Source organism: Pelodiscus sinensis, chromosome 15 (assembly GCF_049634645.1).
Source record: "Pelodiscus sinensis isolate JC-2024 chromosome 15, ASM4963464v1, whole genome shotgun sequence".
Taxonomy (NCBI): Eukaryota; Metazoa; Chordata; order Testudines; family Trionychidae; genus Pelodiscus; species Pelodiscus sinensis.
The window spans coordinates 6,223,379-6,236,270 of NC_134725.1; the positions used below are offsets into that span (position 1 = coordinate 6,223,379).

At 40.5% G+C, this 12,892-nt stretch overlaps 1 protein-coding gene across 4 annotated transcripts in view; it reads left to right on the forward strand.

The window, feature by feature from the left end:
* The window catches only part of CABIN1 (calcineurin binding protein 1), a 257,094-nt gene that overhangs the window by 112,233 nt on the left and 131,969 nt on the right, over positions 1–12,892 (forward strand). For all 4 annotated transcript variants that reach the window (XM_075897952.1, XM_075897954.1, XM_075897953.1 and 1 more), the window contains exon 29: positions 10,981–11,094. In XM_075897952.1, coding sequence (XP_075754067.1) covers positions 10,981–11,094 — 114 coding nt within the window. The remainder of the gene's footprint in view (positions 1–10,980; positions 11,095–12,892) is intronic.

Consider the following 12,892-nt stretch of genomic DNA (forward strand, 5'->3'; position numbering starts at 1 on the left):
TCCAGTAACAAAGCCTGTCTGTCTTTAATGGAGTTGGTCAAATGGAAGATATCCTTGCCTGAGGAACCACCCACAAAACATTTTCTGTATTCCTTCCTTCCTTCCTTCCATCCACTAACTAGTTAGTAATTCGTTATGTTTGCCTATTGGCTGGGCAGTAGACCTCATAGGAGAGGAAGCTGGCATAGTAGTCTATTTTTATTTTTGGTGCATAATAAACTGCCATTCAACATCCCAAAACACTTCTATCACTTTCTACTATAATGATTACTTATACTACAGAATTTCCAGAGGGCAGGATTTTTTGTCTTGGACCATAGATTCATACTGTTTTATACTGTTTAGTGAGGACCAAAAAGCTATGTCCCTCTGTTATGCCCTTTGTGGGAGTATTACCCATATATAAATTTAAACATAAGAACATAAGAACAGCCTGTACTGGGTCAGACCAAAGGTCCATCTAGTCCAGTATCCTGTCTACCGACAGTGGCCAGCACCCGGTGCCCTAGAGGGAGTGGACTGAAGACAATAATCAAGTGATTTGTCTCCTGCCATCCCTCTCCAGCCTCTGACAAACAGAGGCCAGGGACACCATTTCTATCCCCTGGCCTCTGTTAACAGCAAAATATATCTAAGCATATATATTAACAATTGGAGTAAGAAGGATGTTTAGATACCATGGCGACATGATTGGTATGAGAACCTTGATAAATAGATTAGCTAGAGGTGAGTTGCTATGGGGCTTGAATAGTTTTCTGATGAGGTTTCATACAACTGCAGGTAATTTTAAAATGCACAAAATCTTGTGAAGTTCAGCACTTGTCTACTGCCAGAAATTTGCATGAAAAACTAAGGAAGGACAAAATTCATAGCTGGCCAAAAGAGATGATTGTCTGTTTTCCATAGAGCATATAAAACTGCAAATTTCTAGTATACTGGTTGTTTTATCTCTTTTTTGTATTGTCTTTGTTAGCTGATTTTGCTTAAACAGGATGTTGATAAAGGCGTACGTTTCTTTACCAAGTTATTTTTCAGTACCTGTTCTACATTTTGTTTGGTTATGCACTCCACTTTCTTCCTTTCCCCCTGAAAATGTTGTCTGCTACTACATGGGTTTTTTTTTTCTTCATTTCACATTGTCTTTGGGGTTCATCTGTGTTTAGCTGCTAGTTTGGGTTTTTTTTTTTAAAGGGGACTTTCATACTGGTAGAGGGAGAGTATAAAGTGATTTTTCAAAAGCAGTGAAGTCCCAATCCTTCTTAGTGACGTCAGTCTTTTACCACATAAATGAATACAATGCCACAATTTTATCTTTTATTATTTAAATCCAGGATAAAATAGGAAGGACAAGATGAGCAAGGAAAAAGTCATGGCTTTGGTCATAAATGTGGCTTGAAAGTACTATGAAAAAATAAATGGAAGAGAATAGTTCAGTGTTGTGGTAGTCAGTCCAGCAAGGGGGTATAATATCCTCCCCGTAGACAGGAAGTGTTAGTAAAAGTTATATAAAATGTTCTTCCCAGTCCAAGTTTTCAGCATAACTTTGTCCTGGACTCTGTCCTGGATTCATTCTTCCGCTCCTAATGATTCCATAAATTAAAAAAGTGAGCAGAGTCTATGAAACCAATGAGTTGAGATCACTCAAGTATGTTGATTGAGAATTACTTACTATCCTAATTTTAGGATAAGAATAGTAGAACATCCTTAACTATACCTTTTACTCCCATTACATACAGTTGTGGGAAGATTGCATTTTTTATCTAAATCACCTTTTTTGTCTTTGGCTAGACTACTCAGCATCACTTCACAAACAATGTGAATCCCTATAGATCATAGAATACTAGGACTGGAAGGGACCTCAAGAAGTCATTGAGTCCAGTCCCCTGCCCTCATGGCAGGACCAAGCACTGACTAGACCATCCCTGATAGACATTTATCTAACCTACTCTTAAATATCTCCAGAGCTGAAGATTCCACAACCTCCCTGGACAATTTATTCCAGTGTTTGACTACCCTGACAGTTAGGAACTTTTTCCTAATGTCAAACCTAAACCCCCCTTGCTGCAGTTTTAGCCCATTGCTTCTTGTTCTATCCTCAGAGGCCAAGATGAACAAGTTTTCTCCCTCCTCCTCATGACATCTTTTTAGACACCTGAAAACTGCTATCATGTCCCCCCTCAATCTTCTCTTTTCTAAACTATACAAACCCAGTTCTTTCAGCCTTCCTTCATAGGTCAGGTTCTCTAGACCTTTAATCATTGTTGTTGCTCTTCTCTGGACCCTCTCCAATTTCTCCACATCTTTCTTGAAATGCGGTGCCCAGAACTGGACACAATACTCCAACTGAGGCCTAACCAGCACAGAGTAGAACGGAAGAATGACTTCTCGTGTCTTGCTCACAATACATCTGTTAATGCCTCCCAGAATCATGTTTGCTTTTTTTGCAACAGCATCACACTTTTTGACTCATATTTAGCTTGTATAACCCTTAGATCCCTTTCTGCCGTACTCCTTCCTAGACAGTTGCTTCCCATTCTGTATGTATGAAACTGATTGTTCCTTCCTCAGTAGAACACTTTCTTTATTAAACTTCATCCTGTTTACCTCAGACCATTTCTCCAATATGTCCAGATCATTTTGAATTATGATCCTATCCTGCAAAGCAGTTGCAACCCCTCCCAGCTTGGTATTATCTGCAGACTTAATAAGCATACTTTCTATACCAATATCTAAATCGTTGATGAAGATATTGAACAGAACTGGTCCCAAAACAGACCCCTGCAGTACCCCACTTGTTATGCCTTTCCAGCAGGATTGTGAACCATTAATAACTACTCTCTGAGTACGGTTATCCAGCCAGTTATGCACCCACTTTATAGTAGCCCCATCTAAGTTGTATTTGCCTAGTTTATTGATAAGAATATCATGCGAGACCATATCAAATGCCTTACTAAAGTCTAGGTATACCACATCCACCGCTTCTCCCTTATTCACAAGACTTGTAATCCTATAAAGAAAGCTATCAGATTGGTTTGACATGATTTGTTCTTTACAAATCCATGCTGGCTGTTCCCTATCACCTTACTACCTTCCAAGTGTTTGCAGAGGATTTCCTTAATTGCTTGCACCATTATCTTTCCTGGCACAGAAGTTAAACTAACTGGTCTGTAGTTCTTGGGTTGTTCTTGTTTCTCTTTTTATAGATGGACACTACGTTTGCCCTTTTCAGGTCTTCCAGAATCTCTCCTGTCTCCCATGATTTTCCAAATATGATAGCTAAAGGCTCAGACACCTCCTCTATCAGCTCCTCAAGTATTCTAGGATGCATTTCATGAGGCCCTGGTGACTTGCAGGCATCTAACTTTTCTAGGTGATTTTTTAACTTGTTCTTTTTTTATTTTATCTTCTGAACCTACCGCCTTCCCACTAGCATTCACTATGCTACGCATTCCTTCAGACTTCTCAGTGAAGACCGAAACAAAGAAGTCATTAAGCATCTCTGCCATTTCCCAGTTTCCTGTTATATTGTTTCACCCTCCCCACTGAGCAGTGGGCCTACCCTGTCCTTGGTCTTCCTCTTGCTTCTAATGTATTTATAAAAAGTCTTCTTGTTTCCTTTATTCCCGTAGCTAGTTTGAGCTCATTTTGTGCCTTTGCCTTTCTAATCTTGCCCCTGCATTCCTGTGCTGTTTGCCTATATTCATCCTTTGTAATATGTCCTAGTTTCCATTTTTTATGACTCCTTTTTTATTTTTAGATCATGCAAGATCTCGTGGTTAAGCCAAGGTGCTCTTTTGCCATATTTTCTATCTTTCCTATGCAGCGGAATAGCTTGCTTTGGGGCCCTTAATAATGTCCCTTTGAAAAACTGCCAACTCTCCTCAGTTGTTTTTCCCCTCAGTCTTGATTCCCATGGGACCTTACCTATCAGCTCTCTGAGCTTACCAAAATCCACCTTCCTGAAATCCATTGTCTCTATTTTGCTGTTCTCCCTCCTACCCTTTATTAGAATTGTGAACCATATGATTTCATGATCAGTTTCACCCAAGCTGCCTTCTACTTTCAAATTCTCAACCAGTTCCTCCCTATTTGTTAAAATCAAATCTAGAACAGCTTTCTCCCCCGGTACCTTTTTCAACCTTCTGAAATAAAAAGTTGTCTCCAATGCAGTACAAGAACTTATTGGATAGTCTGTGCCCCGCTGTGTTATTTTCACAGCATATATCTGGATACTTGAAGCCTCCCATTACCACCAAATCTTGGGCTTTGGATGATTTTGTTAGTTGTTTAAAAAAAAGCCTCATCCAGTTCTTCCACCTGGTTAGGTGGCCTAACCCAGACACTCGCAACACTTCCATCTCCTATGTCCATCTCCTCCTCCGTCCAAATGTGTACATTTTTAATATATAAGGCAACACCTTCTCCCTTTATTCCCTGTCTGTCCTCCCTGAGCAAGCTGTACCCTTCCATACCAACATTCCAATCATGTGTTTTATCCCACCAAGTTTCTGTGATGCCAGCAATGTCTTAGTTGTATTTATTTATTAGCATTTTCAGTTCTTCCTGCTTATTACCATACTTCTTGCATTTGTATATAGGCATCTGAGATACTGATTTGATCTTGCCTCCCAGTTTGACCTGACCCTCCTTTCTCTCTGCCAGTATAGCCCATGCTCCCTCCCATTTCCGACCTATCTCCCAGGTCTCCATGTTCTCCACTTACCTGTGGGCTTTGCTCACCTGCCCCCATCGAACCTAGTTTAAAGCCCTCCTCATTAGATTAGCCAGTCTGTCACTCAAAAGGTGAACGTTATCTCTGCCTAGCAGTCCTTCCTGGAATAGCATCCTGTGGTTGAGGAAGCCAAAGCCCTCCTGGCGACACCATCTTCACAGCTGGGCATTCACCTCCAGGATGCACCTGTCTCTTCCTGGGCTCGTACCTGTGACAGGGAGAACCTAGGAGAAATACCACCTGCACTCCAAACTCTTTCACCCGTTCTCCCAGAGCCCTGTAGTCACTCTTGATCCACTCAGTGTCACACCTCGCAGTATCATCTGTGCCCACATGGATGAGTAGCATGGGGTAGTAGTCAGAGGGCTGGATAATACTTGACAATGCCTCTGTAACATCTCGGATATGGGCCCCCGGCAGACAACATACATATGTACATATAGACAGCATATACATATATTTAATATATGTATATCATACACTATTACTGCAACACAAGAGCAATGCCACTACAGTTACAGATCTCTCAGAATATCCAGTGTGGTGTACACAAGCCATATCTGAAGGGTCAATCATGGTTGTAATTTTATATATATGGTTATAGTCTTGTGATGGCAACTTTTCTGATTTTTGATTCAAAATATTTTAGGTTTTTTTTTTTTCCCCCCTGTAAGTAAAAATTCACACAACTACGTGTGGAGAGTTGCGCTAAGATTTCATTCCACTTTCATACATACACCATAGATAATAATGGATTGGACTGAAACAGTTGCTTGCAAACAAAGCAGAAAGTACAATAATTAAACACTTGGCTTTTTTTTTCCTGGCCTAATTTAGCCTTGAACTTTGTCTCTTTCCTGAAGCAATGGGAAGCCTAACCATTAAAACATAGGCTGCCCTTTTGTTCTATCAATTGATAGGCTGGAAATTCTGGTTTGCTGGTTTTACAGATTCGGCCATTTGTGAGAGAGTCTTATAGCTGCTAGAATATTTTTGAAGTGTAAAATAAGACAACAGTCTTCTTACATTCTCTACTAGGTAGCCAAATGCTGATGTCTTGTTCTTAAGAGGAAGCCAATCATTTCACGTAACTGCAGCCCACTGTAGGTTCAGTTCATAAAGCAGTAGAGAGCCAGCATTGCAGAAGTGACATTTTGAGCTTGGAGGATGTAGACTGGTCTGTTAGGAAAAACAGAATCTATCATAGGTATTGCTGGCATTTAGAGGAAGTAGAAATGGAGGGGGTTTAAGATCAAATTTGAAAGCAGCTATTTTATTATGATGGCAGTTAAATACCATAGGTAGAAAAACAAGCACATATATCTCTATGGGAGAGCCCAAGTTAAAGTAGGCAAGGAACACTAGGTTTACTATTTCTTTGCTCCATTCACAGTTTTTTTGTTGTTGTTGTTGTTTGTTTTATTTTTCTGGCTTTGATGTGGGTGAACACTATACAAAGTATTCATGTGTCTGCATCTTGAGAGATATGACATGCTGATTGTAATAATTATCACTTGTGCTGCATACTGACTTCATTCAGCACAGAATGGTCACAAACATCACACAAAATAAACTGTGGGTTTAGTTATTGTTCACATGTTTCTTCTTTGTTTTACCACCAAAAGCAGTAAAAGTAAATGAACTTGGTTGGTTTTGTTTTGTTTTGTTTTGGAACGTCCATATTTTGTGGGCTAGATCTCAACATAGTGTAGCTACAGAAGAGAATAATATAAGGATTCCCTCTATGAGGCCCCTGGTCCCTAATTTGGAAGGCATTGGGGTTCTGGGAATCAAGTTCCTGGTATAGATTGGATTCTCCTAAACTAAAGCCAGGTCTATCTACAGTGCAGGCAGAAGGTGGTTTAAGGTAGGCAACTCAAGCTACATAAATAACATAGCTAGAGTCAATGTACCTTAAGCTGAGAAACACTCCTGTTGCCTTCCCATACTCCACATAACAGCAAGGACTGGCAACAGGGGTGCCCTCTGCATTTGATTTAATGGGTCTTTATCAAACCCACTGAATCAGACCCCGAAAGATTGATCCCCCGAGCGTTGATCCCCTGGTAAGTGGAGACATGGCCTTAGACTACTGCCAGTAGCACAGAGGCCATTGTCACCTGGGACTTGCCAGGGCATAAAACAACCTTATTCCCAGCTCACTTTTTCTAGCCATGATTCCTTTATCAGGAGATATGGGAAAGGTCTAGAAGGTGACCTAGTAGCAGATTTAAAGTTATCCTTGTGGCAGTCCAAGATCCCCTAAATTGGGAGGAAAATCTTAAGTGACTAGTTGAGATTACTTTTATATTGTTTTGTACCACTGTACCAGTGCAAAACAATCTTAATGCAGGGCAGAATCTGGCAATAACTGTGTCTTTCACAGTTCATTGGAAAACCTGGGGGTGTTCTGTATAACATGTACTGTCAGAAACAGTGCCGTCAGTTATTTTAATTTCTACAAGAGTAAATTTTAAGGACAAAATTCACACCTTTGCAATATCTTAAACATTACTGTGGTCCTGAAATATCAGACACCATGGGTCAGATAATAGCATTGCTGTGTAACTGATATATTATTGAAAACTTCATATGAAATGGACAAAGGAGGAACCCTTAAAAAAAACCCTACTCTTCAGATCATATTCTAAATGTAATTAGGATATATTCACCTCAGTATCAGAAGCAACCTAGTCCATGATCATGAATTCCTGAACTTATAAATGTTCTGATAGCAATACAACTTTAGGGCAGAACCTCTACCATGCTGAAATTAATGAGTGTTTTGCCATTTTTCCCCAATGAAAGCAGAAACAGGCCCTTTTTGCATACCTTCTTTTAGTGTCTTTGGGTTTCTACTGTTTAGTTCTTTAAAAGATTTATAGTTTTACATAATAAAAGTCAGTGCATGGTATAAATCGCAGAAAACAATGCTATGAAGAGATAGCTAGGTGAATCAAAGCATTTTATTTTCCAGTCACAACACCCATAAACCTTTTTTTATTGATGATTCTGTGGTAACAAATATACGTTTTGGTGCTCATAAAAAGCAAGAATATGCCTAATGGTATTTTTAAAGTAACATGTATTTGTCTCATACTCAATATAAGCTTTCAAATTCTGTTTAATATTAGATGATGTAATTACAGAAACTTTGTCTGTTTCTCCCTAATTTCTAACAATCTTTCTAGTTTATTTGGAAGTGTTTTTTATCTCTACCAGCAGCTGATCGGCCTTTCCAGCATTATGCTTTGATACACTTGATTCTAGAAACAGCAGTCTGTCCATGGGTGACACTCTAATTCTAAAAAAATATGGCAGATTTCTTCATGGTTACTGTAATTATAGGTTTGAAAGAGTTTGAAACTGGATAGGGGTTATACGTCAGTTGTGCATATTTCTGTTGATACTTACAGCATGGACAGTAAAATCAGCAGAGAAATCAGGTAAAAATCAGTCTAAAAATCAATAATGCCCACAGAAGGTGAAGCAAGAAGAAAAGGATGAAGATGAAATTATAACCAGAATATTATTACAGGATATATATACACGGATTAGTCAGTTTTATGGTTTATAGATGCAGCTCCCAGGTCCATGAAAAGACTACCACAGGCAGGTTATAGCATTGTCACATGCCTCTCAATGCAGATATAAATGCATCCTCTTTCTTGTTCTACCTTTTGTTTGCTCTACAGTTTTAATGCTCTGGGGAGAAAGCAACCCAGTGCTCAACTGCTAAGGAAATTATGGTATGATTGAACAAAAAGTAGAAGTAAACCAAAGATTTACCCTGTCTGTGATACTTTACAAGTAATAATTGTCCTTTCTGTTAGTACTCTTGGGTGGCATGTTTTGCCCAGGGATAACAGTTTTTCTTGTGACCAAATAAAGGCTTGATTAAAAGCTTTCATATTCATATGTTCATGTCAGGCATTGAGTTCTATTGTGTCATTTTTTCTTCTTTACAAGATTGATCCTGCAAGATCTTACTTTCAGGAATATTTCTTAATCTCACATGTTAAATGTTTGGATTATGTAGCACTTTAAAGACTAACAAGATGGTTTATTAGATGATGAGCTTTCGTGGGCCAGACCCACTTCCTCAGATCAAGTAGTGGAAGAAAATAGTCACAACCATATATACCAAAGGATACAATTAAAAAAAATGAACACATATGAAAAGGACAAATCACATTTCAGAACAGGAGGGGGATGCGGGGGGGGGGGGGGAGGAAGGAAGGTAAGTGTCTGTGAATTAATTATATTAGAGGTGGGGAGAGTTAGATGTCTGTGAGCTAATGGTATTAGAGGTGATAATTGGGGAAGCTATCTTTGTAATGGGTAAGATAGAGTCTTTGTTCATTCCTTCTCGGAGAGTGTCGAATTTTAACATGAATGACAGTTCAGAGGATTCCCTTTCAAGTGCAGATGTAAAAGGTCTTTGTAGCAGAATGCAGGTGGTTAAGTCATTGAGAGAGTGTCCTTTCTGGTTGAAATGGCAAGAAACTGTTTTTTCTTTATGATCTTGTCTTATATCTATTTTGTGGGCATTAATCCTTTGGCGAAGTGTCTGAGACATTTGTCCAATGTACATAGCAGACGGACACTTTCGGCACATGATAGCATAAATTATATTTCTGGATGCGCAGGAATATGTGTTCTTGATCTTATAACTCACTTGGTTAGGTCCAATAATGGTATCAGCAGACTAACACGGCTACATTTCTATTACTAATGTTAAATGTTTGTGTGTAAATCAAGATTAGACATGTGAATTAAGTTTGTATGTGGCCTTAATTTCTCAATTTATAAAACCAATACATGGCTTAGTTACACACAAAGTGTGTACTCCTTTATCTATACTGGTATAGCTAAGGGGGTACAGAATACCTAGTGTGGGCACAGTCATACTAAGGATGTTAAATATTGTATAATTGACTTTTCGAATAGTAGATGCATTTTTGAATAAAATATTCGATTAGTTGATAGAGTGGCGCTGCCCTTTTGAAATGCTGCTGCAGTGTTTCAAAGTGTCAGCCCCGCATGGAGTCCAAGGTCTACAAGTGGCACAGCTGCTTTGAAATGCCACAAGGAGCCTGACAACAGGTTCTCTATGGCATTCTAAGCATGTGGCACTGCCATTTTGAAGTACCCCATTTTTCTCCCCCTCCCCCCCCGCTGCCGCTGATAGAGGCATCAAGGGGGGGGGGAAGCAACTAGGTGACTAGTCCTTAACATCCCTAAGTCATACCAATATACATTTGGTTTTAGCTTAGTATAGATTATTCCTGTAAAGAAAAAGAAGGAATAAGCTATATTCATTTAAGGCACCTTTATACTGGTTTAAGCATGCTGACATGAGTGGTTGTATTGGTATAATTATTACGGTTTTTTATAAAAAACCTAACCAAAATAATAACTGTAAAAAAAAAAATCTAACTGTAGGGTAGGTGTTAGTTAATGGCTAGGTTTTAGTTGACATGGCAGTAATGAACTTGCTTTCCATCTGAAAGATGAACGTTTCACTCTAACTTGGTCTCATTTTTAAGGATAACAGTGTTTGGAAATGTAGTGCACTGAAATAAGATGATCTGGCACACATGCGCACATCCTAGACAACCAAAAAAGCACTGATAGATAATTTTCTAAATATTTAAGAGATCTAGCAATCTGTTTAATATTTGTGGACAAGAAATTGGTCGTATGAAATTAGTGACTTTTTGTTCTGAGTTTGCTATCTAATCTTTTTATATTGTTAATGAAGCGATAATTGTTCTATTTAAATGATTATATGGGTTTTTAAATAAATGTCTGTACAACTCAGGCTGCTCTAAGTGACAAGAAATGGAAACAGATTTCAGTTGCAATGAGGAAGCACAAAAACAAATCTTAAGTCAATACAAAATAGGAGGGTATGAGACTGAGTTTGAAGCTTTATGGGATTGAGTAATCCTTTGCCTACCATCAGGGCCAATAAGTCTTAGGGCTTCTGCTGTTAGAACACCCTGTTTTCTATGTAAGGGCTTTTGTGGGAAGATGGGATAATCTCACCTCTGAATTGCGTTATTGAGTCCAAAATGCACAAATGTTAGCTGAACTGAGTCTGGTTGCAATTAGACAGATCTCTCTGAAAAAATTATAGCTGGTAATGTATAAATAAAAGCCAAGAGTATGTTTTGTACTTTTACCTGCATTAACAAACTGTTCATCTGTCTCCTACTCATTTCAATTCTTTCTTGCTTCTATAGAATCTCCAGTGGGCCCGAGATGTGTTGCTAGGCAGCAGTATCCCATGGCAGCAACTGAAGCACATGCCAGCACAGGGTCTCTTCTGTGAGAGGAACAAGACTAATTTCTTCAATGTAAGTTAATACTGTGGATAAACATACGCCCTACTTGGATATTTTAATACTTCCTTCTCATATGGAAGATTCGTTGAGAGTCATGGGGGAATTTAACAAAGAGAGATGAAGGAGCAACACAGAGGACAAAGAAGAAGTTGGATTTGTATTACAGCAGAATTTACCAGTGTTGTCCCATCTGAGAGGTTACATGTCTCATGCTTATTTCTTACAAGCTTGTTAACCTATCATTTTGCAGTATTAACATGACTACGGGGAAGCGGGAGGAGAATCAGTAGCTTGCGGTTTCACGATAGTCACTAAAAGCTGCTGGGATAAAAACTTTAAAATTCTTGTTCTGTTCACATCTGCATGTTCTGTTCACATCTCTTTCTCTTTCACTGTCTCCCTAATTTGGGTAAGTCCATTTGCACTTTTTGGAACAGCCAAAGATAGTGCAAAGAACAGTGTTCATAAAATTGTTGAGGCCTGGGAAGTATACTGAAATACTGTATCTAAATGTGAGTTACTTTATCAGCAGGAATAAGAGTTCTAGGTAGTCTCACAAAGTCCAGTCTCTAGCAGAGTCTCACCATGCAGCAAGCTAGTTGTCTAAAATGTTTTTTGGATCATTATACAGGCAGTCCCCGGGTTACGTACAAGATAGGGACTGTAGGTTTGTTCTTAAGTTGAAACTGATCAGTTTCAACAGCAGCTGAATCTGGACGCCAGTTCTGACTTACATACAGATTCAACTTAAGAACCCCAGGTGTCCCCAAGTCAGCTGCTGCTGAAACTGATCAGCAGCTGATTCCAGGAAGCCGGGGGCAGAGCAACTCTGCCTCGGGCTTCCTGTAGTCAGCCGCTGGTCAGTTTCAGCAGCGGCTGACTTGGGGACACCTGGGGCAGAGCAGCTGGGGTGCTGCTGGGTTGCTCCAGTAGCGCCGCTCCTCGGCGCTACTGGAGCAACCCAGCAGCACCCCAGCTGCTCTGCCCCAGGCGTCCTGATTCAGCCGCTGCTGGTCAGTTTCAGCAGCGGCTGAATCAGGGCGCCTGGGGCAGAGCAGCTGGGGTGCTGCCGGGTTGGTCCAGTAGCGCCGAGGAGCGGCGCTGCGGGACCAACCCAGCAGCGCCCCAGCTGCTCTACCCCAGGTCGTGGGCAGAAAAGCCTGGTCTGCTGGGGGGGGAGGGGACACTAGCTGCGCCCCTCCCCCCCCCCCAGCAGACCAGGGAGACACAGAGCAAAGCCGCGGAGGACGCCCGCAGTGGGACAGCCCAGACGCGCCGCGGCTGTCCCGCTGCGGGCGGCCTCCGAGGCTTTGCTCCCCGTCTCCCTGGTCTGCTGGTCAGACCAGGAAGACGGGGAGCAGCTTTTCTCGCCCCGGAGGACGCGGGCAGTGGGACCGCGGCTCATCTGGGCGTCCCGCCGCTCCCGTCCTCCCGGGCGAGAAAAGCCCGTTTGTAACTGCGGATCCGTCGGATCCGCATAACTCGGGGACTGCCTGTAGTGCTTGATATTTGCTATCACTGTTTAAAGCTATTACTTCCTATACAAAATGGTTTTCTCATAAGAATTAATTTCTCCTTTGCATCTATTTAAAGCAAAAAATGCTCTTCTGAAGACCATTTGGTGTTTTGTGCATTCTGTTCTCGGTAGTCCTCTTATACCAGTTTCTTTTGGTGAATAGCATGTGCTCTTTCCAGTGCAATCTATTTGAAGAATATTAAATGAAATTTCAGGTGTTTCAAAATCATGGACAGGGCTGCTAATCTTAAACTCCTTCTCCCTCCCTATTTCTGAAGAGAGATTTTTGTTATA